We start from the raw sequence: 27,133 nt of genomic DNA on the forward strand, positions 1-27,133 counted from the left end.
TAACTGGAAGGAAATAGGAATGGTTTCCATTGTCAAATGATAGCCTCTTGAAAGGCTCTGTCACAGAAACAGTTAGCATGAAATATCCACACTAACCACGATTTCACCATGGCAATTGTGTACAAAGCTCTCAGGACAGAATATCCTACCCAGCTGCTAAGCATTTGCAATGAGAAAGCCTCTCGCATTCAGTATGTTTAATTCAGATTCAAGCTATCAAATCCTAAGCAGATATTATTCTTCCAAATTAACATTTCACTGCCCAATTTCAAAAAGCAGGTGCAACATGTCTGCAAAATATATGTGCATGAATATATGCATATATACAGGTAATAACAACAAATAATTGTGAATGCCACAACTTACATTATGGAGTACAGTCATTTATAGTATTCGTTCTTAAAAATTTGGTCATAAGAATCTACCAAGTCAATCAAACAAGAAACCGCAAAGAAAGAGAAAATGTTTGAGCATGATTGCCAGGCTCACTCAGGTCAGAGTCCTCCTGGCTGCCTACAATCATTTAATGTATTTAGTACTGTTCGGCAAACTATTTTGAAAATTCTGGCCTAACACATTAATTCTGAAACCAGTAGGATGGCAAAGCTTCCTCTGGAATTGTTAGTAATTGGCTTGTTTCATGGCTGAGAATCAGACTCTAATAACTTGTGAAATTTCATCATTTAAAAGTGAGCAGTTTTCCATTCATAAATATACAATGAAAATCATGAGAAACTAGAATACATTGTCTTTTTGCATATTTAGCCTATTTAAAGGAAACCTGATGAAAAGTTTTGAGCTCTGAGCTCTCAGTTTTTATGCCAACTTCCAGACTGAATAACTTAACAGTTGTGTTTAAACCCCCCTTGCAAAAAGTATTTTACAATAGAAGCGCTATAGAGTGAAAAAATGAAGGATTTCATATATCAACAAAAGAGCACACCAACATACAACTTCTCTTTGTATTTTATTGGACCAAAGCCAGTGTTGGTGGAACTGTTATGATAATATTAATTAGGCATGTAAGATCACATTTTCAATAGGTATCTTCATAAATACTGGAATATTTATCCATACATGCAAAATGGGAAATTGCCTGTACAGATATCGAGGTAAATATACAAATCAGCAGCTGTGAATAAAATTACCCAAGGCTCCTCTTTAAGAAATGTGCTATGTAGTGATTTGCGCTTGGGCCATCCCTATATTTACAGCAACAAGATGCAGTAGCTCGGGCTCCTTTTGCATGCCACATGTCTAAAGGATATCAGTTGAGACTTCTGTATAACTCCATTTATCTGGGCCTGCACTTCTTTTCCTACAGGAAGCGCCTGTAGGGTAATGCCATGCAGAGCACATGGGATGCAAATGCATTATGCTCCTCCCTGCTCGCAGCCCTCTCTCAGCTCTCCACCCTAGCAGGACGGTATCGATTGTGGTTGACACCCAGCCCTCCACAGCAGGGGTAGATTTACCATATGGCAGCATGCACTGGGGTTTCATCCTGCTCTAAGCACACCTTGTTGCGTTGCAAACAACGTGCCCTTCCGGAGTGAATTTTGCCTTCCAATGCACCCACAGCTCCAATGAACTTTCATTATGATCAGACGAAATGTTAATGCAATTTTAACAGGATATTACTTTGTGAAGTCTTATAAAAATCAATTAGATTTTTCATAGCTGTTAGGTAATAATGTTTGAACATCAATGCGTAGAGTCTGAGCTATAATAACTATGCAGGAATTGTAAAACTTGAGCCAGGGAAAAGTTACACTAATATAAAAATTTTTAACAGTATAAACTGAAATTGCTTTTAAACAGATAAGGCAGGAACTCAGAATACAGCGTAAATGTTTCAAAGCTAAAAAATGTTCTGTGAAGACAGCTGATTATTAACCCATAATTTTATTTCTGTTGAAAGTATTTTAGTTACAATTTTCAGTTTAGAAGCAGGTGGTGTTTCAATTCAACAGCTGATTGGAAAAACATTTATTGCTCATCTGCAGACTAAACTTCATAACGAAATCCCTGGATTATGTTTATTTTTGTGATTCTCCTTAACAACAGAATTGAGAAGCAATGCACACCACCATGGTTAGTGATACAGAAAAAGAAACTGCAAACATATCAGGAAGGAGTAGTTACAACTTTTCAATTGTTTTGTGCTTTGTGGTTCTGTGGCAGTCTGTCTTCAAGCAAAAGGAACGTGCAGAAAGCTAGTCTGAGGTTATTTGAATGCTTTGCCAGGGCATCACCAATTCAAATTAATAATTCAGTCTTACTATAACAAGAAACTTAGAAACGTCCTTACATTCTGCTAGCTTTTGCTTCTCTTCTAAGTAACCATACTTCATCTGTGGTACTAAAGGGAAGGATGAAAAGATGTTTGTTAATCCTTACAACGGCTGTCAGCAAATATTAATATTAGAGAGAAGATTCATACACTTTGATAAAACAGAGAAATTTACAAAAAATTAAGACAGTCCTGATGTTTTCACCTCATAAGTCAGATATCTTAAATTTGCAGTGAAAGAAAGGCTTATGCAGCCCAACAGGTGGGCTGCTATTACTGAGCCTCCAATCTCATCAGATAGTGAAGTGAGCTGCAACCGAATCCAGAAGAGAAGCTGAGTCAGTCTGTCAGCAGGAGCAGGGAGACGGCGTATTAACCACGCAACCAAGTACCCGGGATGCCCACGCCAGCCTCCACTTTCACCTGGCCAGAAACGGGAAGTAACTCTAGCTGAAAAGACCTTTTGGCCCATCATGAAACTTCTAGGATTAACAGGATTAATCAGATAAAGAAAATTGATCATTCACTCTGAAATGGCTATTTCAGAGATCAGGTAAGGCTCCAGGAGGCCAAGGCTGCGGGTTCTCGCGCGTTCACGATGCCCTCTGCTGGGACTCCGGCAAATGCAGCATGATGGCCATACCCAGCGCCTGAAACAGCACAGGCCCTTAAAACGATGTTAGCACGTTGTTTTAATACTCTGCAGCACATTAGAAAGGTGTCATTTAGAATACATGCTCCCACTAGGGTTTTTAATGACAAAAAAGTTTGCTATTTTCAGAGGCATATGTTAACGTGATATTCAAAGTTGCATTTTCATATAACCAAACACTCTGCATCAAAGTAGACTGAACATTAGAAAACGTTGCTTAGTTTTATTTATAGTTAAGTAATTCTATTTTACCTGGTTCTTTCTTGTCATAGTACTGGTGGATCCCAATATCTTCACCTATACAATTGAATAGAAATATCTTTAATTATGGAATGTGACACCGGAAACAAAACACAACTTAGCAAGCAAAGTTCAACTTCTCAATTTTTGCTAGCTGGAGCAGAGTATTAGGTTTTAAAATATAGGGTAGTGTGAAGAAATGACAGCATATAGTCTGCATACCAGTAGACTTTCAAGAATCAGCAAGGAAGGGCTCAAGGAGTATATGACAGGTCCCTACATTAATTTGGAGCTGTCATTTCCTTCACATACACTCTGATTCTCTTCCAGCTGCTGACATGGTTAGGTAATTTTTTACCACCTTCCTAATTATCATCTTTTCTGTTCATCCACAAGGAGAGGATCACAGCAAAGAGTGTACCTTAGAAGAATTTAAAATGTTTTCTGATGACTGACACAGCTGAGTTGAAGACAACAATTTTTTTTTTAAGATTCATGAACTCCGCGAAGCTTCCCTTTCAAAGGAACCGACATATTTACTCTTAGCTATAGGTGTTACTGTCTATCTTTCTATTATCAGATGCAAAAGCACTTCTCAGTTCCCGCGGCTTAGGGCAAACTTTGGCCGTACACTGGCTCCCTATTAACATGAGACCTAAGTGCACAGCAGATATAGAGTGTCTCCCTCTCTTGTCCTGATTTCCATGGCAAAGAAATTCGGATATGTGGGCCACACTGGGACTGCAAACCACTTCAGCCAGGTCCTGATCTGGCTCACCGGTAGATACTTAGGCATGCCATGGTAAACTCCACCAAGTAAGTCTAGCTGAGCTACTATGACTTTAAGTTGTAATGTTTTAACATTAGTATGACACAGAATTTTAGAATAAGACTTGTGGGAAATGAATAAATGAGCAGAGAGGAAGCAAGACGGTCAAAGGTGGGAAATGGGTGCTGTAGGCCACAGTACACTTTTAACTGCAATAAATCACAACTATGTGTTTTATTTAAACCATCAGATTTTTGTATGAAATACAGCTTTTTGACTATTTTAAATTATTGTTACAGAATAGTTTTCGTATAGAGGTGGAAAGCTAAGACATATTGAGTTAATATTTCAATAATCATATTCATGTATGGTTTGCAACAAAACTATAGTACACTATGATTTGCATGAAATGTCAGAAATAACATTTTGATATCATCCACTTTTAAACCAGTGGGTTTTTTGAGCATTAGATTTTACCAGTAACAAGGCAAGATGTATATATGTAATTTCCACAAAGCTGGTAATTAGTCATATGTCTCCTGGAACAATCAATGAATAAGATAAATATATACTTTAAAATTTCAAGTAATCATGCAAAATACCCAGAACATGCACCAATTTTTATTATTCATGCTGAAGTACAAATCACAATGCCTCTGCAAATCAACTCAACTATTGATCTTCATTCACCCAAACTAGTCATTACACTGAAGCCTACAGTCATTACACTGAAGCCTACAGTCAAGCAGGATGTAGCTTCCTAGAAGGGAAAAGGCATCTAATTAAACATAATCATAACATTTTAGAGTTGAAATGATGCTCCAGTTCCGTGATGAGATAAGTAAAGAAGCTGACAAGGTTCAAACATTGTATTTCTGTCTAATTTTCTTTCTCTTAAGCATAAAAAACACTTCATTTGGGTATTCAGAATTTTATATCAGTTTAACATCCACCAAGAGGATTTGTTGTTTTGTTTTAGTAACAGGTAACAGCTCACTTACCTCTAATATGTAAGGTATTCTTCAAAGACCATAGGTGCATCTCAGCCAGGCAGAAAGACATCTGATGGTAGATGGAACCTTAGCACTATCAAAAGAAGAAAAGAAACCACATGTGCAAACTAATTACCCTCTATCAACAGTGAAACTGCAAGTATTTCAGAAACTAAGTAGTAAAAGAGCTTAGCATTGGTGATAATTTGTTACTTGTAAGTTGTAGTTCTCCACAAAATGAATGATACATGGGAATGAATAGGAGAAAAATGTCTTTATATATATATATATGAATATATGTATATATGAGAAGAGCCAAATCAATATCTGTGCCTGAATTTACAGTTAGTCTCACTGTAGTAAATAACTTTGCTCTCGGTGCTTCTCGTATACGTGTTATAATTAATTTCTACTGTGTGGTTATTACCTTGACACATGCAAAAGTGAAGCCACTATTTACAGATCTGGCTTATAGATACGAGAATTTTACTGTGGGGCCTAACTTTTTTACACACTGCACATTAGGAAGTGCCAATAAAGTCAAGAAGCAGTTTTGAGCATAATATACTTGCGGGCTCCAGTTAGAATGCTAAATAAAGACAAAGCACTTGTACTAAATCAATTAATAACAAACAAAATAGCAGAGTATTAAATCAATTAATACCAAACAAAATAGCAGATGTGAAGCATGTAAAACATATGAATTGAAATTATGTACATTGACTATAGTTATTAACTGTTTGCTGGGTGTGTTTTGAGTGATCCACCTCAACAGTCACACTTGCAAATGTGTAACGTTTCAAGGGAGCACTGGGAATCTTCCGAAACACAGAAACCAAGAGACCTCCCTGAGTAGTTTCCTGTGGTACCAAATACTTAGTGCTGCAGTTACAAATGGGCCATGAGACCAATTACGTTGGTTTCTTTGGCTAAACCCAAGACTCCACTGAAAGCTGAACTCCGAAGGGGAACTTGAACAAACACAACAGACTTCAAGAATAACTGCTGGTACAATACAGTACACAAACTTCTTTCCTCTTTTGAAGTGGGCTCTTCATTTTCTTTCCACTTGTGTGCTCTAGATAATGTTGTCAAGGAGATGAACCAATTAGTAGATGATTGGAGAACTGCTATCATAAGGAGTATCAGACATAAACATCAAGAGCGCTGTGATGAAAAATATGTGTAAGAATCTCAGGTAGCATCAAGAAAGCTATCGTAGTCCCAGCAGAGCTATGAGACCTTGAGGTATTATCACTCAAGTTAATATGTATGTTTTCATGTACTGCCTAATCCACTGAAATAGCACCAAGTGGAAATAGCATATTCTTTACACTGATCCCCAAATGTACAAAAGTTCTTGCTGACTTACTAAGTCCCACAGTCCTATCAAAAAAAAAAAAAAAAAAAAAGAAAGAAAAAGAAAAAGAAAAAAGCTCACAGCACACATACACACATCTAATAAATGGAATATACTTTTGTTTTGGGTGAGAATTAGGTTTGGAAAAAAATGCAATGAGATTAATGGCATGGTGACCTCTTTTGGTGTTAGTATGGATGAGGGCAGCCCCTCATTTTGCATGTGGACTACAGAAAAAGGAGAATGTATATTATAATTTTCTTGGGTATTTTTTTTGTTCCATTCTTACTTTAACAAGTGAAACAAAACTTATATTCCCCAAGGCCCAAAGATCCTAGATTAGAATCTCTCACTAAGAGGAAGTCATTGAATTGAGTGAACTTCTCAAAATCCTATCATAGTCTGGCTAAAAAAAAAATAAAGCCTTTGATCGTCAGACAATCTGTTCAGCTGGAGAGAAGGCATGTCTTGCCAGCAGACAAGGTGAGACTAGGAGACTTTGGCATGACAAATACGCTAACAGAAGTTCTCAAAATGACTCTAAAGATTTTGTATGTAGGCTGCACAAGTCCTTTTAGTTGTGACCTCCTACTGAATATAAAGGTATCCCACAACATTTTAATATTCTGTGTGGCCTCCAGACTGACAGATCAGGGAATACAGGATTAAGCACCAAAAGAAGACCTTCAAGCCCTTATTTTTTTACTGGGTGTCAGGGGTGGGCCTCCAGAAAACAGGAGGAAGCTTTCAAATGAACACTGGATACTCACCCTTCAAGACTCCTAACTTCAAAAATTTGAACTCGAAAATGAAAAAAGAAGAAAGCTTTGTATGGAAATGTAAAAAACCAACAATGTCCTAAAAATTGTATTTCAGTTCTGTACCAAACAGCCTGGAGGGAGCAAAATTCTCTGTGTAGCTCCAACAGGGTAAAAGATTGATTTTGTCAATTATTCTAGCCTTGAGGACTAAACAACAGTTTAGTTTATTGCTTCCTCCTTTGGACCCTGAGCATCCAGCCACAAACCAACCAATTTATACAAACGGTGATAACTGTTGTGCCCGTGAAAATGACCATCTGTCCAAAAAATACCAGTCCTAATCTGAAATATGGTCTGTTTACAACAACAACAACAAAAAAGAAATGAAAACTTGCTTAAGTCAGAATATTTTGTTCTGAGGAATTATTCTATCTTGTAGTTCCTCTTGAAGAAATGCAAGCCAACTTTCAGAATTACCCAACTACATCTTAAATCTAGCCACATCATGACATTACAGCACAATTCGGGTGGGGGGGTGGGAGAAGGACCCTCCTGTCTTCTAAAAGTGCTTCTCAGAGTTTACAGTGCTCCTTTAACTACAGGACTTGGGCCCAGCTCCTGCAGAGTTTTAGACATGCAAAACTGTAAAACATCCTCCCATTTGAGCTTTAAGGAATCTTCCCCCTTGCCCTTTAAAACTGAGCAGAATTTGGGAAAATGGGATAAAATAAGTCTGTTGTTAAGGTAAAACTGGAACTCAGTTTAATAGCTAGTTCTTTTTTCTGACTCATGCAACGCTGACTGTCTGCTTTCACAATATTTCTACAAACAATAGGGATATTTGGTGGTTGCAAAAGCTCACTGACAAATGGAGATGTTCTGCAACGTTTAGCCTGCTCCAGTATCTAGGTTAGAAGTGCTTTCTTTAAAAAAAAATTGCTCAGTTTAGTAAACCTTTGTTTAATCACTGATACAGAAAATAACCATCAGACTACTTCATAACATAACATTAAAAAAAAAAAAAAAAGATGAAATTGATACCTAGGGGTTACTTCGATGTTTTCAGCTTAGCTGCTGTAATGGCAAAGAATTAGGAACCTTGCACTACTTGAGTGGATCAGAGCACTGGTATTACATGTCTCATCTTTCTGCACAGTCTACTGGGAGAGCAGGGTGCTTCTGCAAGCCAACCCCCAGCTCCCAAGGTGAGTAGATCCCAAGAAAATGAACCTATGGAAACTCGCTTGGAGTGACACTCCCCTGCCCCAAATGTCTCTGTAGTCTAGGACGCATCCCTAGGAGGGGCACGGAAAGCAGAACACAAAGCTAGTCGGACAGTAGATAGCTCTATGCCACGGCAAAGTTACAAACCCAGTGCAACCATGTGTGCACTCAGGCATACTGGTCTAGCCACTTCAGACGTGGGTTTGGGAAGATGTTGCAGGACAAAATTCACAAATAAAAGAAAACACTACTAAATCCATTTTCACTAGTTGTATGATATCAGACTTTCATGGCAAACAACGCTATGCTAGGAGTTATTTTGTAAGAACCAGCACAGGCCACCCTTTGTTTTCTCCTTTTCTAGCTGGCTTTCAAGTTCTCTGGGTCTAATCTTTTCTTACTATATGTTAATATATTAGTTGAATTAATGATAGTCTTAAATTTACAAGGTCATACCTTAAAACTGAAAGATTTTCTATCTCCATATTCAAATGAAAGTAGTTTGTGTGCGTATAAATATTGTGACATTTTGTGTAGTATGCATGAGGAAAATGCAAAATTTATTAGCTATGATGGATGCTAATCCAGAAAAAATGATTTTTTTTTGTTTAACTTCAGATGAATTACACAATAGCTCTCCTATTTATAGACTTCAGAACAAACTACCATAAAGTCTTAGTTTTGTCCTCCTTTCTTCCCCCTGCACTGTGATCATATCTCTAGCATCACTAGAGCTCATTCCCAATGTCTGTTTTATATCTTATCAGACACCAAATGTTCAACAAACACGGCAAGGCACCCATCCATCCTACAACTTACTCTATGTTTCTGTGATATAACATTTGGAGCAGAAGTCATTTTCTTTTTTTTCTTCCTCTTCACGATCAATTTCTCCTTTGCCAAAAAGCATCTCCTTGCAGCATAGCGATGATGCACAGATATGCAGCATAGATATGACTCACAGATGTAGTACTTTATAAGATAAAGTTTAGATGGAACAATGTACATTAGACTAGACTGCTGTACATGCTGAGTAGATGCATCAATTTCTTTCTGCAAGGCATCTAAAGGAACATTTTAAACATACTAAACAATCTTTTACATTTTAGATGCATTAAATTTAAATCTACTTAATTATTCATTTAAAAATAGTCCAGTACAAACTTTCTGAACTCAGTCATACTCCCATAGATATTAATAGCAAACCATCCTTCCAACCTTATGGGATGGGTTTCCACTTTTTACAGTTGTCTAAAGCTCTAGCCTGTTTGATATACAATAAACACATGCATAATAAAGTCCTAATTTTCAGATTTGTTTTCTCAGAAAGTGTCAAAAATATATAATTCCTGTAAATGCTGTGCAAATCTGAGGGTGGGCACAAGGAAAAGACTGTCTTTTAGTACCAGCCCTGAGGGAGATGCAGTGACAGCTGAGACCTTAATCATTCTGCTTGGTGAGACCTGTAGACCCAGCCCAACAGGAGCATGTTGTTTTTTGCCGAGCTGGAAGATCTAATGAAGGGGGAATAGCTTATAGATGAGCCTGGTGGCATGGTGGCTGTGAGTGCAGCAAACACAGGGAGGAATTGGAAAGGAAATGGGAGAGAAAGGAGGGCAGGAACCTGAGAGCACTGGAGTGCAGGTTGTAGTGGAAAAGGGGGAGACGGAGTCTACAACGGAGGAAGGGAGCAGATATGGGAACTGTGAAGAGCTGAGGCTATACCAATACCACGTAAGGGACAAGCACAAAGCTCAAAGCTATGTCAGCTGGGCAGGGGGAGATCACTGGAGCTGTTGAGCAAATTCCTTAGAAATTGGACTTCATTAGTTCTGTTGCTTGGTGAATAAATTGTCATAAAGATATTCCCAAATGTATTGGTTTCTCACAAATGGATACAAGACAGTAAGCAGGCTAATTCTCATCTGTGACACTGGACTGAATGTTTAGAGTAGATGGTGTAATTGAAATGTGTGAATAGTTTCTTGTTCCTCTGTAGAAATCCAGCAATGCAGGAGGAATCCAGTCAGGTTTTAAGGCCTTGGCTCCTGGGGTCCATTGGTAAGATCAGTGTTGAATTTTTAGCCAGAACACTTTTAAATTTCACAAATGTTTAGATTTAAGACATTGTAGAAATAGCCCAGAAGGCATAGTTCTAGTTCAGTTAGAAGTTTATGGCATGCAATGGTGGCAGTCTGATCTAGATGATCCATTGCATAATCCTTTCTTTGGGTTTCACAGGTTAGAATTTATATCACCTAAAAACTCTTGCAAAAAATAAGTTATTCTCACTTCATTCTTAAATGTTTAATTCATTTAATTGTGGTATTTTAACTTAATTTTCTAACAAGTAGATGTTTTAGTCTTCATCTTTCACTTTGCACTGGCAAAGTCTGAGATGTGTGCATACTAAATAGAAGCTTTCTGGGGCATAATGCATGATAGCATCAGAGGCCCATTTACAATAAGATTGTGGTCAGCCAAACGGTCAATGTTGTTTTATCATTCAACAGCAAATCAAAAATGCCATGGCTACATAAAGCAAATGATTGACCTATAAATTGGATCAGATGGGTTACAAATCCTTCTGTAATTGTAACCGTGGCTTTGCTAGTCCCTGTTCTTTCTGCTCTGTTGGCATCCATGAGGAGACCTCCTGCAGCTGACCCACTGGTATTTCACCAACCCTCTTCTGCTCAGTTTCACTGCCTCCAGGTTTCAGTATGTCACCTTCCCCGTGTAAGCAGACTTGGGCTTCTGCTCTTTTTTTCTCCTTTTCTCTTAAGATGCTTGTTGAACTCAGCCCCTTCCTGGCCTGCTGCTACTTTCTCAGCCCCTTCTTACAACTACTGTCTCCAAAACCTGGGACTGGTCCTCCTTGCCTGAATTCTTTGCTACTTTTAGCAGCATAATGACCTTTATTCTTATATTTGTTTACTTTTCCTTTAAATTTCTTTTCCTCTAAGAAAAAAACTTTTTTCCTATAAATGAAAATGACCTCTGCTCTTAAGAGCAAACCCTGATTTTAAGAAGTAGAAATACAGACATGCTGTTATAAATCTATTCAGCTCATAATTATTCATGTTAAAATATTGGTTCAAGAATCTTTTCAGCAAGTTGTTCAACTATCCTAAGTCTTAAGTTCTAGACAAATATTTAATCTCATTTACTGTTGCTATTTCCTTTATCTTTAATGTAGAGAGACTTCAGTGACTGAGAATATTTCTGCCAAACACATGAATGAAACAAATTCTTTTCCTTATTCTAACTGCCCCAGTCTAAGTAAGAAAATTATTATGCAGATGGGTGAAGAACACACAGAATACTCTGTGTATTGAAACACACAGTGAAGCTTCTATTGTAAGAAAGGCCTAAATATGGCTTGCAGAATAATCATTGAAAGGAAATACATTATCTGATAACCCAAGAATTCTGGCATGAAAATTATACATTGTAAATTTATTCCCATATGCTGTGAAGTTGTATCATGCTCCATTGACTTACTTTTTGTGGTTTGTATTATTGTTTTGTAAGTCTGAAAATAATCCTCCTTTTTTGCAATTACAATTAGTTACATTTACTGAGTTTTCATATTTGAAGATATTTAGCTATTTAACTACATATAGCTCCTTAAGCTCATTATATAACTCACTATATAGTTCCTTAAGAACATTAAGACAATTTGAAACATCTTAACATGCTGAAATTCATCTATAAATTAGAACAAACATCTTAGTTCCAGTTGATATCAATCAAGATTACTTCTTAAACAATTATCTTGGGCTTCATACAATTATATTTGTCTATTTTAATTGCATTCAAAATGTTGAGGCCCTGATCTCACAACTGGTTCTGCACTGATGGACTCCTCACAGCCACAGAGATCACCTTGGCAGAGCTCACAGCAGGACCATGCATGTCATTAGACAGTAACCATAAAAAAAGTAGCCAGACTTAATTTTTATTAATAATAAGCACAAGTGTTTGAGATAGATATTATTATTTTAAATCGGACTAGCTGCATGTTGCCAAAAAGCCATGCAGGCCATTGTTCAAGATGTGAATCCTTGGATGAATTCCAAGTGGTCCAGTTCATTCTCTGAGCTGTAAACTAAAAAATTGTTTTGCACTATTGCAACTAGACAGTGCTGAAGTTCAAGGATGTGTGCAGAAATGCTGCAGAAAATCTATATGGGGTAACTTATTCCCATCTAATTGCTTATTCATGTGTCAAAACGTAGGCAAAGATTTTGCTTGACTTGTCACACAAGTAGATGATGACAGGGTCAGAAACCAAATTCTTACCTTATGAATTCCAGTCTACTGCCCAAACTACACTACTGTCTTTCTCTCCTTCATAAACACTTCCAATATATACTATTGGTACACTTTTGAAAGACAGCTATTGATTAACTGAACAGATAATAAGATTAACAACAATTAAGTGGGCTGAATTTGAGGGCGGTAATGCTGTTCGTCAAGGAGATATTTAGTTATGTATCAGCCACACCTCTGGCAACATTAATGAAGCTAGCAGTCATTCTCCAATAGATCCTGCAGGCAAGTATCACAATCTCTAACAACCCTCTGAAAGAGTGTGTGTGAAAATTTAAAAAGGTCACAGAAAATAGATATAATTGACCCAGGCTTTTACTTCATAGAGTAAAAAGTTCATATACACATTTTGATAAAGACCCTGAAGGCCTTTATATAAACCGGATAGTAGATAACTGATTCAAACTACAGATAACCAGTGCTGACACATGACATAAGGAAATTACAGAAATAGTAAATGTCAAACTGTTTGACGCTATTCTTGTAGATACTGTTTGTTGTTGTAAATAAACTCATTTTTCAATACTTCAGGTTATCAGGTTATAAATTTTCAAAGTAATGATTTCTTACTGTAAGCCGAAAGAGAAGATAATAAAATCTCTATTTTTTAAGCCAAGCAAAAATGAGCTTCAAAAGGTGAGAGGACCTGCAAATTATTCAAGCACAGAGAAAGTCCTTGGTTCCATTGCCCTACCACTCGTGCAACTCCTATTTGCAAGGAAGGAAGTTCATATATCAGTAGGTCTTTAAACTGGGAACACCTGTTCACATATGAAATTAATAATGGAGATTTCTGGGTTTATGGCACTATTACTGACAACAATAATAGATCTGAAATGATCTGAAATGATCTGAAATGTTTATGCTTGTATGCACAGGTATTCTAGTTTATCTACTGGTCGTGCAGCATGGGCTGCTGCTATTGGTAACACTGATCCAAACACTTAGATCCAAAACAATCACATAACCATTGTTCAACCTGGAATTTTAACTTTACGTGTACCAGCACAAATAAGATTCTTACCCATTTTTGTGCAAGACTTCAGATTTAGCAGTTAATTTTTGTAAGTGCAGCACTGAATAAGTAGTGTGAACATCTATTCGTGTATGTGATGTACAAACAAATTTTCACTGGGCTGTTCAGCTCTCACCTTTTACAATTTAGACTATGAATGCTAACTATCAGAGTATTTATTCAAATAAATTTCAAAAGCACTTTCGCAAACACACTGATTTCATTCACAAATCTTACAAATACTCACAAGTTGTCTTTAAAAATAGAAAAATATTTCCTGAGTATATTATATGAGCTGAATAAATTTACATGAACAAACACAGTGGTTATATTTGGACCTACAATGTCTTTTAAATGCATTTTTTTGCATTCTATTTTAAAATTATTTTGATATTTAAATAATATTCAGTAGCTTCTTTACTTTGACTCATTTTCTTCTGTTTTGTTTTGGTGCAGCCAATAAACTTCACTAATATTTGAAAATCACCTTTGAATAGCCATCTGTGAAGTTCGTATTAAATTGAGCTTCTTCTTTGCTAGCATTTATTTTTAAATACATTTTTTCTGCTATACTTGAATTCCAGTTAATCCAATGAGACTTGTATCTAGCTCTCTTCAACGTAATACTAAAAAAAGCTACAATGCCTGTGTGTCAGACTTCCTTTTAAGAAAGATTTGATTGCAAACACAAACAAAAAGCTTTTCTTCTTTTGTACTCCTTTATGATCTTCAAACAGGTTTCTATGAAAAGGACTAGCATTTTTTCAGTTTTAAGCCATACTCACCTTTGCAGTAAGGGAAAACAAAAATGAAAATTTCATGTTACAATAATTAATTTCAGATTGAAATGCTACAGCATAGTTTATGTTATGCTGTAATTACACAGATACGCATTAGGGAAAATAACTTTGAAGAAAAAATTGCATTTGTTTAAACATTTTTATAATCACGATTGAAACTGTTCAGCCGTTGATCATGTACAAAATAAAAGGCACACAGATTTAAATACTGAACTGTGAACTATTTTTGCCACTGCGTGGAGAGAGTAAAATGAACCGTGAGAGTAAACTGTTTTGTCCATAAATAGAGTTAATTTCAGAAATTTGCCTTAGTAAAAAAATGCAAACAAAACAGCTCAAGCCCACAGTATGAGACACACAAACAGCACGGCAGGGAGGAGGGAGCTGGGTGAGCGAGGAGAAAGATCAAGCCAGAACAGTATTTTTGACAACAATGAATGAAGATTTAACCAACCCAGTTGCCAAAAACAAAAGAAACTTTTCCTGTCGAACAGAATTAGCTGGTGATGCTCAGTTGATTCACTGGTTTACTCACAGTATGAGCTTTCATTTTAAACATTCGTGTCTCTGGCCGCGCTAATGCTCTGAATGGGGCCGAATGGGATGTGGTCTTTCTGCATGTGCTGACAAAGAAGCCAAGGTAATCCTGCCTTTTGTTCGGCTTGCCAGGCTGCTCTCTGGAAAGACCTACGGGCACACGGCAGCGCTCAGCTACCACCGTGCTAAGTGTTGTCCAGGGACGCATGTGCAACAGAAACGAAAAGATGGGCTGAATCAACCTCTGTGCACTGACTACCCAGGGGATCCAAAACGACTACAGTGCTAATACAGGTATCTCAACTTCTTTCCACCTATTATGTGCGCAGAGCAAGACAAGCTGTCACTGAGATAACTGGAGCTGCCTTTGACTAGTAATTAAAATAATTCTGGTCTCGAACCTGTCCTGCAACAGAAAGGCACTCCATTTACCAAAGGCCAGCATCATCCCCATGAATGTGAGTATTTGTACCACAGACACCTTGAGTTTCAGGATCTGCAACAGATCACACACACAGTGGACACCGTTTAACACTTCTTAGGGCGACTTTCCACCTACTTGCAACTAATTCAATCACCACTGGATGAAAAATGGTAAATGTGATTTTATCATACGATCAACTGCATCTGCATCAAAAAGCTGAGAATTACAGTATATTTATTTGATATGCCACATATTGATACAGACGTAGAGATAATTCCTTTTGCCAAGCCCAGTTCCATGTCTTGAAAGAATATATTTAAAATGTGATTGCTGTAATTTCTGGTCACTGTAGGCTACCAGTCCTTAATTTCTGGAAAATAATGCACTGGTGGAATTTTTACTTTTTATGCTCTATAATCTTTAAATGTAAAATGGATGTTCAGGCAACTCTTAGTATTTCAGAAACAACCAACATAGGCCCACTGTATGAAATACGGTTTTGCTTAGAAAACTAGAGAAACTCCTTTATTTTCTGAGGTTCAGGAGGTGAAGAGGAATATGAGTCTTATAGATACTACGAGACTTTCCACCCATCAGCATCATTCCTATAGCTTCCTCTTACATCTTCCACCCTTCAGTAGGGCTTTTTTATTTTTCTGTTGAAATAGAAGGATATATTGCTTCTATTAGTAACAGATGTGAATTTGTACACACTCCATTATGCCTTATACTATCAATTAACATTCAACCATGTAGTGTCACAACAATAGTTGAACGGCATATTCTTTCTCATGACCTTGAAAGAATTACTAATTGATATGATACTGCTGCCTGCCTAGTAGCACTACACGCTTTTTTAATAAAATGCTTGATGCACTAATTGACCAATTAGGATATATTCTATTTTGCAGACATACATTGTCAACTATGTATTTTATTGGATAATACTGGTGATATACCACATGGTTTTAGGCTTACTGTCTTCCTTTTCCAGCTGTATATCAAGTTTGTTTTCCTAGTGGATAGATTTGAAGGAGTCAACATTGACATAAACAAAATACGTGCATCCCTACTGTCCTTACTACTGAGTTAACATATCCAATATATTTTACCATCTATCCCTTCTTTTCATGACTAAGCTTATCAGCTTATGCTACTTGCTGAATAAAGTAATAAAAAGCAGCTCTTTCTAATACAAGAACTGAAGGAATCAACTTCCCCAAAATTGTTACAATTGTAAAGCACAAAAAAGATAACTATGATTACCTAACTAGAAGAGAAGTGGTAAATATCTTACTAAAAGATAAGCAGACTCCCTGCTGTCATTTAACCAGTCACTGATACATCTCTAGTTCTGATTTTTAAATTTCAGTTCCAAACTCAAACAGTGATTTACAACAATAACTTAAATATGCTACCAGCAGAAAAATCCATCTAGCTCATGCTAAAAAGTTTGCAACTTAACACTAACGCCTGTTGTCATGCAACTCAGAGGAAAGACTACTACTGGGTCGAATGGTCCAAACCCCTAGTAAGCAGGTTGTGTAGACTAGTAACTAATATTTTGTTCCAAATTACAGTACTATTATTATTTGTACAAGAACAATATCAAACACTTATCAGATTAGCATTAAAGCTTTCTGGGCACTGTATAAACAGTCATAAAGATCCTGAGTACTTTGTTACACTGTTGTCCTAGGTTTAATTTAAAAAATCTCCTTGAAAATCTATAGCAAAATAGCTTTGAAATGACACATGACATAACCTTCAACGCCTAATATCTTCAAAGAATTCACAGGCTACCAGTCATTCTGTGCATCCATTCAGAATCCCTGAATTTTATATAGAAAGAACAAGAAGTTCAAAATATCCAATTATTCTGTTGGTTGATACGTTTAACCGAAAGACAAATTACTCTTATTTGTCTAGATTCTATTCCCAAATTAGAGACAATTTGACTTCAGTCTGAACTAGGTAGTCCAGGTTCTACAGAAGAGCTGTACTCTTTTTAACAGTGGAAAGAAACATACAGAGGTATCATATAAACACTTGGAAGAATTAGAATCAAATTAATCATCCAGTGATATATGTCGACTTCACAAAGCACACTCACTGATGTCGAAATTTATATTACTTATATATATATGCAAACATTAAATTCCCAAGGTGTTATGGAGTATGATGTTTACAGAATTTAATTCCACATGCTCTTGCAATGTAAACACTTAAAAGGAAAGTATTTATTCTAATAAGAGAAGGGCCCCTATGATCTAGGAAAAGATATCTAAGTGACGTACGACTAAAATTAGGGACAGCAACCCTTGATATAGAGATGCTAGCACAAACATACCAGCATACACAGGTGCAATAAAAATGTGGCCACTTAGAACTGAAAGGACACCTCACAACCCTTTTTGTTTAAGGCTTAGGAGGCTACCTGGCTTCTGAAGAAGCCCCTGAAGAAGACTTTCATCCCTCCCTTTTCTGTGCTCAGTACCAGTTCCCCCAGCATCCCCCTGACATTCTACTAGAGACCATCTTGGGAAGCTTGGGCAGCTTTCAAAAACATTTGGATATCAGAAATGCTTAACCCAACTCTCCGGAGATTTGTGGGAAGATGCACTGACTTCTCCAGAGGGAATGTTTTCAGGGTCAGCATCTCCACAGGTTGGCTTAGACAAAGGTTTGCAGGTGGCAGATTTCTTTGCTGAGTGGTCATCATCTAGACATTACTGATTATATAATTGAGGATGTACTCCTTTGTACTATGGGCCATTTTTGAAAATTAAAGGCTTTTATTCAGTCTTTTTAGTTGATTCTAGAATAGCAGAATTTCCTCTCAGAAATTCTCCTACCTCCATTCTCCTTCACTCAGCCTGCACCAATGTCCTGGCTCAAAAGTGCAGGCTTTAAAATGTTATTCCTGGGGTAAGTGTCTGTAAAACCAGTTCCCAGCTCTGCTGTCTGCAGATTCTTACAGCACAGATGGGGCATTTTTAAGTTTGCTATTGAATGAGGGATCCTGATGATTTAATTTAAATCTTTATTAATAACCGCAGAAATTCACAAATTACATCTACTTTACTGTTCCTGCTACAAATACATTCAGTGGAGCTACCATGGAAAAAACTAATTCTAAAAGAGACAGTAATATTATGAGCAAGTGGTACACAGTTCAGATGCTCATCTCTGTATCACTGATTTGGTAAAAGACTGGCCCATTTTTCACTTGCATGGTGAGGGTCTACATATATTTTGTTTTGTTTTTACATTAAAAATTATAATGTGCTAATGTTGCTGCTTTTAATCATTCTACCCTCTCTGAATCACCTTTAGTTATCCTCATTTTAATCCTCTGAATTCCAAGAATGACAGTGGACAAAGGAATGCAAATTAAAGAAGGAGAAACTGGGTAAGTCTGGGAAACATAAAATGACTCTCCTTTAAATGTAAAAATACATAGAGAAAAGTTAAGTAAATTGGGTTTTAAGAAAAGAGAACTACTTGGTGCAGAAGCACCCTCTAATGGTTGGCCACAGACTGGTCTCGATAACAGCTGCAAAAGCCATTGAATAGCTCCCCTAATAAGGGAGGAAAACTGCTAAGATACAAGAGAAAGACCTGTGAGCATGCATGTATGTGAGTAAACATACATACATACATACATATATGTCAGCATACCTTCTCTGTTGCATATATTAAACACAACAGAAAGGAGCAACGTAAATCTAATGTGCTTTTTTACTCTGCCAAATATTTCATTAGATTCTGGATTTCCTTGAAAAAATATTCTTCATTTAGTAGTTGAAATAGCATTTTAAGCTTACCTAGCTTTCAACCATTCTTCAGAATTTTAAGATAAACAGAAACTGACTTTCCTATCTTATCTCATTTAACTTTTACAAAAGTAAACCACTCCAAAAAAGACTTTAGGAAAAATGCTACATTAAGTCCTCACAGTTTAGGTTGGAAGGAACTTGGAAGTCATTTGGTCCAACCCCCTGCTCAAAGTTGGCTGAATTGGAAGTTAGATCCCATTACATTTGAAAAAAGTTATGCTTTCTATTTATGCTAAAGCTCTAGAAGAGATACTGGAAATGTAAAATAGTTCTGTAGTCTGAAAGTATACCTTAATAAATTTTTTTTCATATTCTATGGCTTTGCTGATTTTTTCTGAAAATATCCAAAAGGAATATTCTAATTTTGCTCATATAACTACATTATTGTACTTCCATACTGGAATTTGTATTTGGCATACAGTCCCTTATTAACTGTTAAGTATAATATCCTGGTATTCACAGAAAGCCAGTGGCAGATAGAGCAGTTAATAACATGAAAGTAATGAGGCTAACCGACCAACTTGCTTCTCGACATCACTTTTCAAATCTCTTTGGGCTAAATTTTCAGCCAGTGTGTGTGGGGAATTAGCCATAGAAATCCCATTAACGTTAATGAATGTTCCATGGTTAACTCCCCATGCTCTGCGCTGAAGATTTACCCCTATATCTCTAAAATAAATATGTGCAGATGCCCATATTCTTTTTATAAAGCCTGAAGAAATTAAGGGCTCTATTCTCAAATAATTGACTTATGCACATGTATCTTTTTCCCCCATGGATCATCTTCTACTATCAGAATGGGTATAATGTCTGCATTATTCTCATTAAAAAGATTATCCAAAGTGTATGTTTATGTCATAAAGACTGAGTTTATTTAACTGTATATTTTACAGAAATAATACATACAGTGAGAAGGATTTCTCCCATTGTTAAACACATGAAGCAGAGGTTGAACAGTACTCAGCATCATAACAGCAGCATCTGTTTATGCTTACCTTTCTGAAGAAAAGGCAGTATTTAAGAAAGTCATTAATCTGACAGAACTAGAGAAGAAGGTATCTTATATCCCTATAGAAAGACAAAGCTCAGCTAGGGCAATAAAAGCCTCTTTGCAAGCAGTGGCTGAGGCACCCTTTAAAGATGGAAAATGCTTGTTACATCAACTAGGAAAAGAAAAGAAAAGCTGGAAAGAGCTTCTGGGATCAACAAGAGAAGCTACCCTTTGGTTTTGAAATGCACGTTTGGGGGGCATATGCTCTTCAGGTCTTCAACTCCTGCTTGCAAGTATATACCCTTGTTATTTTTACAATTTTAATTTGAAAGCCTACTTGCCTAGATGAGTACATCATTTCAAGTTCCATAACACCTTAAAAAAAAAAGTGCCAAAATTGCTTATTTGCCAAAGTTATGCTTTAGAAAAGCACTTAAATTGATGCTTATACATTTTTGGCCTCATTGGTACTCAAGCTTAAGTGCTTTATTTATCTGAGGACTCCAATTGCCTGTAAAGACATAAAATGGTGTTGACCTAATAATACACCGAGGCTCATTTAGGCTTCCGATGCATTTCAAAAAGGCCTCTCAGACATGTCTCAATTCATTATGTCAGAGAACTGCTTGAAACCACAAACACGTTAAAATTTGGGAAATAAATCTTTAATAACACACCTTTCACATATGAAGCTTTACCATACCTTCCTTAAAATGACTGTTCCTGTAGATCAGACTGCAACATGTCAAGTGTAATACCCAGTTCTCTGCATCATGCCTAGAAACAGTTTATTAGAGTGTTAGCACTGTAACCTCCAAAAAAGGAGTCTACTCCTTCCCTGAGTGCAGAAGTGAAAAATCATTCATGTGGAGTCTGTGCAATTGTTTTCTCTTCAAACAGTATTCCACCTAAATGAAGTTAGAGGAAACCCCCTGGAAGACACAGTGAAATACTTGAGGAAATTCACTCAGAAAGGACCACAACCCTTCTGGATATATCTGGAGCTGAACAAGGTGCATTTAGATAGAACTTATTTTAGCTTATGTGCTGACTCTTAAATTATTTCCAGGTCAAAGATTAAATACATAGTCCCCTTTAGGCATCAAACTATGTGACTATAAACCAATGCTGTTTCAATAGCAATACATTTAAACATTTACAGGTCTTTCAGAGCCAAGACAAAAAAGGGAATTTTCTTGGTAGTATTCTTACAAAAATGCTTTCAGCTAGAACCCTGTGGCATCTGGAATGAGGTTAAGCCAAGCCTACATGGCGGGGGGGGGGGGGGGGGAAGGAGAATCAGCCATGTAAACAGGTTTTAGATTGCATTTATTACAAACTCCCCTTTCTGAAAGGGGTTGCTTTGGAAATTAGCAGAACCATGACTGGATTAATTCTCTGTGGGTTTCACTCTGTACTATTATTGAGCAGTCATGGGAAAACTCAGCCAAATGAGTGTAGCTCTAGTGAAGCCACACATTTAGGAGGAAGGGCAACCACCAGAACACAGGGTTTGTCTAAAAAAAGACATTCAAACAGATAGAACACTTCAGCTGACCTCCCTGAAGCCACGGCCTCGTGGTATATTTGAGCTGAAGTTTTTGATATTTGAAGTCACCTTAAATGATCTTTCTTGGAAAAGGAGTAGCTCCACTTTAAAGAGTATGTTTGTTTTCTGGTTTTACACAGACATGTTCCTACCTATGCTTCGGGCAGGCTGTCACTTTCCATCCCTCACGGCATTGCTTCACATCTGAGCAGGTCTTGTCTCCACACCTATGTACCCTTCACAGCTCCAAGACTATCCTGACTAGCTGACACCTTTAAGTGCTGTAAGGCTACCAGAAGTGCCTCTTCGCAGTATGTTGAGAAACACAGCTATTACAGCAGCCACGTCTTCCTCATGTCTACAGAGCACGCACGAGAGAAAAAGGCGCAGGCAAGACTCGACTTCAGCAGGCTGAGTGCCAGGTCCAGCACATCCCTCCAAACAGTTCACACTTAGCAGTCCCGTTCCATTGCTGCACTCCCAAGAGGGGACACCATCCTGGTAAACAGCAGCAGTGCTATCTCTTCTTGGATTGTCCAGTGGTTTCTTGAACACAGTCTTCAATACATCCTGGGAATCTGCCTAAGGATAACATACTCCAGCATCAAGACACCTTGAAGGGGTTTATTCACAGTGACTAAATTGCTGACAACTGTTCTCCTCCAGAGTGCTCCCCTGTAGATATGCTTGGCAGTATCAGCAGGAGCGTACTGTCCACACTTGACACTGTCCACTTGTAGCATCCTAAAAAGTATCCCTTCCTGCTGGCGGAATTTTTGTTTGCATTGAGTTAAGGGCGGAAGGGGAGAGAAGACAGGTACTTTTGTCTTCTCAGTAGCAGCTAAATATGTTGAGCACTCTATTTATGAAATGTCCCCATTACTGCTACGTTTCATAGCAGCCTCCTCCCTTAAAGCATCGGAAATTTCCACAACAGTCCCAACAGTTGATTTCTCAATATTCAACTAGTTTGTAACTGACTGGCATCAAGTGAGTGTAATGAGCTTTCAGATGGTGCTGGCAAAATGCCTATTTGCACTGCCAAGAACTCTCCTATGTGTACACTCGGTGGCAGCTCTGGGGGGAGCACAGAGGTGGAAAGTGCCCTCTGTCATGCTGAATTCCCACTCCCGCCACTGGTCATCCAAGTTGTGCATCGTGACCCTGCTTCCCTATATGCAACTAGCTGATCTACCCCCAAAGCAGCACTCCACCAGATCAAGCTGCTTCAGATAAATGTCCTGGGGAAGTAACTACTCTATTCATCTACCCACTCCTCCTCCTTCATTAGCTGTACGGCCACAACTTCAAAAGCTTTATGAAATCACGGAGCCAAAACCATCTCCCTGCATGACTACACATGCACGTGCACAATCTTATTTGCATTAATGACTATCATGATCTATGATACATCCTCCATGCTGCTTACAGCAGTTCAAAAATGCAGTAGCAAAATTAATGGACATGGGGACAGGAATCACAGGAGTTTGTTAGCTTTTCCCCAACTCTAAAATTCCTGTAAGTATTCCAGGGTTTGTCATATGGAGAAATGCAGAGCCGTGGAAGCAAGCAATAGATCCAAAGCGTAGAATCAAGCAACGTAACATTGTACTATAGGTCCTATCTCCAGACTACTCAGGGGTTAATTCACAAAAGTACGGAACACAAAAAAAAGTTACTTGAGGATACTGAAGCTAAACGGAGGCATTTTAGTTTGATAGAGTTAAATTGCCCCACTTGGACTAAACAAACCATTCTGGTTCCCCAAAGTGCACTTTCAAATAGAAGCCAAAATTGCTCATACAATTAGCACCTGACTCTTCATATCCGACAACATCTTTCTACATAGATCCTTGGGATCAGGAAGAGCCAGGAATACTGCAATTCCTACATCAATGAATGCTTTAGGGATTTTTAAGGGAATTCATTATGATGAAGCTTGCATAGGTGTCCTGGCCTTTGTCCTTTCCAAGGATTTCTTCATGAGATGTGCGACATTTAGTATCCATGTTCCTCCTTTGCCAGCCTTTCAGGATTGCAAAACGCACACCTAAACAACATCCCATTGCTCGATCACGCTAACACAAGTCATATTAATTAAGAATATGTTTGTGTAATTAGATGGGAGAGGTGCTTTGCACAGCAGTTAAAGTACATGCAACATCTATAATAAGCAACCCTATGTGTAAGATATTATTACAGAACAGTGCTCTTGGTCTGAAAGAAATAAGTAATTTAAAAGTTGATGCCAACTCTTTGGTGTTTTCTAGGTCACATAAATTGTTATTAGGACCTGATATATTTAAATAACAAAGCACATGAAATCATGTTTTATCTGACTCAATAGGAACAACCATTCTACAGTACTTGCTGAATACAGTTAAATACATTTTTCCCAGGAGGTTAACTAATAATGTATCATTTTCATATAACAACTACATTTCACTGGCTATTACAAAAGTTTGACTTTCTTTTGACCATCTTACCTAAAAGAATAAACATCAACATAATCAAATTTTCAACAACATCTTAAAATTATAATTATTCCTTTGTTTACAGCTAAAATCACAGCTCCAATATACACAGGTGCACACACTTTCTGGTAAAGATCTGCTGGCTAAAAAAGCTGTCAGCAGAACAGTACAACTGTCCTAAGGCAAGCAAGCTTCCCATTTACTGCTTAAAAAGGTAGCAATATATAGAAATAATGTGCACATGCTCAGCAAAATAATTTTTATGTTTTCTTTTTAATTTTAATATCAAAGTATTCCAAACCCCAATTATGCTTAATTAGTGAAACTGTGACTATCCCACTTAATTATTTTAATATCTCAGGATTAGACAAGGAATGCAGAATTTTGGTAAAGTAGACAACGAAGGAAACACATTGACTGTTCCAAGAAGAAAAAGCTGTATTTCATGTTCTGAGCCAATCAACAATGAGCCACAAATATTGTATTACAGATGATTGCTTTAATCCTAAGGCATTTTAGGGTGTATTTGAAGTAACACAAGGGAAGCTTGTTTTGATATATTCACAATATGAAGCTGCTAGGAGATGGCTACTAGATTCGCACAGTACGACTTAAGTTCTCTCTTTCCCTTTGGAACACAAAAGGGTAAATACTTCCAAGCAGACTTAAAATAATATGAGAATTTATCACACAGCTTTCTTTCAAGAGATATTCCTTCTTCTTCTTCTTCTACATAATACAATACAAGAACTCCAGGCACACTCTCATTCATCCCGTGTTACAAATCTTTCATTTGAAACTGCTACCTTCTGTACACATTTCTCACGACTTTTTAAATACCCTTTTCACCTTCACACACTTGACACACAAACTTAACAGAAATGCAACTTTACACAATGGCACCACCTAGTGTTTAAAGCACCAATTTCCATCCCTTTGACTGACCTCGGCTGCTTTCTTTTTACTCACGGATGAGAAACATAACATATATGTCTAAAATAGAGCACGTTTCTTCTTCAAAAAAGACTCAGCTGTTGTTCTGCCAGTTTGCATTCATGCCTTTCACATCAAACTTGCCTACAATATGACCTCAGAATTCTTAATTTTGCTATCATTTCCTTTTTCACTTAAAAGAAACATTCAGGTTCTGATTGAAGAACTATTTTCTGATCAAAGTCAATAAAATTGTCTATAAATCAGATTTTAACTGGTTGGTTAAGTAGGAATCAAGCTGCATCTATATGCATTCTGAATCACTTTCCAAAGAAGTAAATCTCCTGTGAAAATGAAAGTCTTGAAAAAATGTTTAGTTAAAAGATTAGAGGCATGCATTACCATATTAGAAAAATGCACCACTCAATGTCCAAACTTGCCTTATATTGTTATAGGTGGGCTCGCAGCCTTGCCATTTAGAAGTGTCAAACCACCTTGTTAAAGTCATGAATAACATTGCAAAACTTCATATGTGAGCTTAAATATATACGCAGAGTACCTTCAACAGGTTGATTTTTCTTTTCTGGAGGTGGAGTGAGGTAACATTTCAGCAAAAATGGTTCAGTTGCTTAAAACTCTGCTCTTCTCTAAAACAAATTCTAATGTGGCAGGGCTAATCTTTACGATAAGAACACACTTCCTACTATACCTTGGGGGTGGGGGGAAAAAAGGCCTTTGCGGGGGGGAGAAAAACATGTTGTTCACAAATGCTCAGTAAACAATTTCAGTTTTAGCATGCAAGGTCCACAAATTTTCATTTAGGATGATGCTCCAGTCTCATAAATCTTAATGCTGATTAGACTGTACCTACACCTTCCAACCCTCACTTAAGGATGTACCATCCTCTTCTGTGATCTGCACTTCAAAGAAAAGTATTATAATCATTCCTATACTGTTCAAGTTTGGTGCACACCAGAAATATAGGGATTCAGAATGACCTTCCCCAGTTTGCTTTAGGATGAGACTACTTCAGAAGTCAGAGGCAGATCAAAGACCCAAATGGAGAGTTCCCAAGCCTCAATGGCTCTTGTTCTCTCCATTTGATGCCCAGCTGATCCCAAATATCCTTTTCATACACTGTGCTTTCAGTAACAAGTGTGTATTGAAAGGCTTACTGCTAGTGAAAGAAAGCACAGATATGGTCTATATCCCTGAATCTTTTTTTAATTATATCATGGTTACAGCAAAATGCACCACAGGAAAAAGACTTCTCCTTATAAACCTCACCTTCAACATATAACTCAGAAATTCTCTGCCCTTCCTGTACTATTGAAGCATCTGCACTGCAGAAATATTCCCATCCCATCAGTCCCACCTACTTTCTGCAATCTAAATGGTTAACATTTCTCCTCCATCTCTTATGGTCCTCCTCATAATCCGAACCCTTGCTTCAGCTGCAATCCCTCTCCCTATTCTACTCTTCCACCTGCTGACCTCTACCTCCTGCAAGCATTCACATACATGATGTGTTTTCAAAAACAGTTAAATCTTTTAAATTACTAGCTATACTCATGTTACATTTGCTCAATATAAATAAAAGCAAATTCTATAACAGCAAATTTTATCCAAAAAAACCCTACATTTTTTCTCAGATATTCATGAGGGAGTTCCAACACATACTGTTTGAAGTCCCCCTAGTTTAGTGGTCCCACAGCCCCTTGAGTCACCAATGTCATGAGAACACCAGTTTTCTAGAGTCTGCTGGGGTAATCTTTCTGCACACATTCTTTATAAACATTCTGCCAAAAACTTTTAGCATTACATCCTCAGAGGAACCCCAGGAGTTAACTCCACAGGGTATGGGAAGCAGGGCAAAGGGGGAATCAGAGCTTTGCTTTGTATGTAGGAGGACACAAAGCCAGCACTACTCTTGCTTTTAAAAGAT

The 27,133-nt window shown here is 37.4% G+C and overlaps 1 protein-coding gene across 3 annotated transcripts in view; it reads right to left on the reverse strand.

The window, feature by feature from the left end:
* WDPCP (WD repeat containing planar cell polarity effector) overlaps positions 1 to 27,133 on the reverse strand; it is a 152,570-nt gene that overhangs the window by 97,328 nt on the left and 28,109 nt on the right. For all 3 annotated transcript variants that reach the window (XM_064510127.1, XM_026110411.2, XM_026110410.2), the window contains exons 3-5: positions 4,956 to 5,040; positions 3,198 to 3,242; positions 2,312 to 2,362 (exon numbers count right to left, since the gene is read on the reverse strand). In XM_064510127.1, coding sequence (XP_064366197.1) covers positions 2,312 to 2,362; positions 3,198 to 3,242; positions 4,956 to 5,016 — 157 coding nt within the window. In that variant the 5' untranslated portion in view covers positions 5,017 to 5,040. The remainder of the gene's footprint in view (positions 1 to 2,311; positions 2,363 to 3,197; positions 3,243 to 4,955; positions 5,041 to 27,133) is intronic.

The sequence above is a fragment of the Dromaius novaehollandiae genome, chromosome 3, assembly GCF_036370855.1.
Source record: "Dromaius novaehollandiae isolate bDroNov1 chromosome 3, bDroNov1.hap1, whole genome shotgun sequence".
NCBI classification, from domain to species: domain Eukaryota; kingdom Metazoa; phylum Chordata; class Aves; order Casuariiformes; family Dromaiidae; genus Dromaius; species Dromaius novaehollandiae.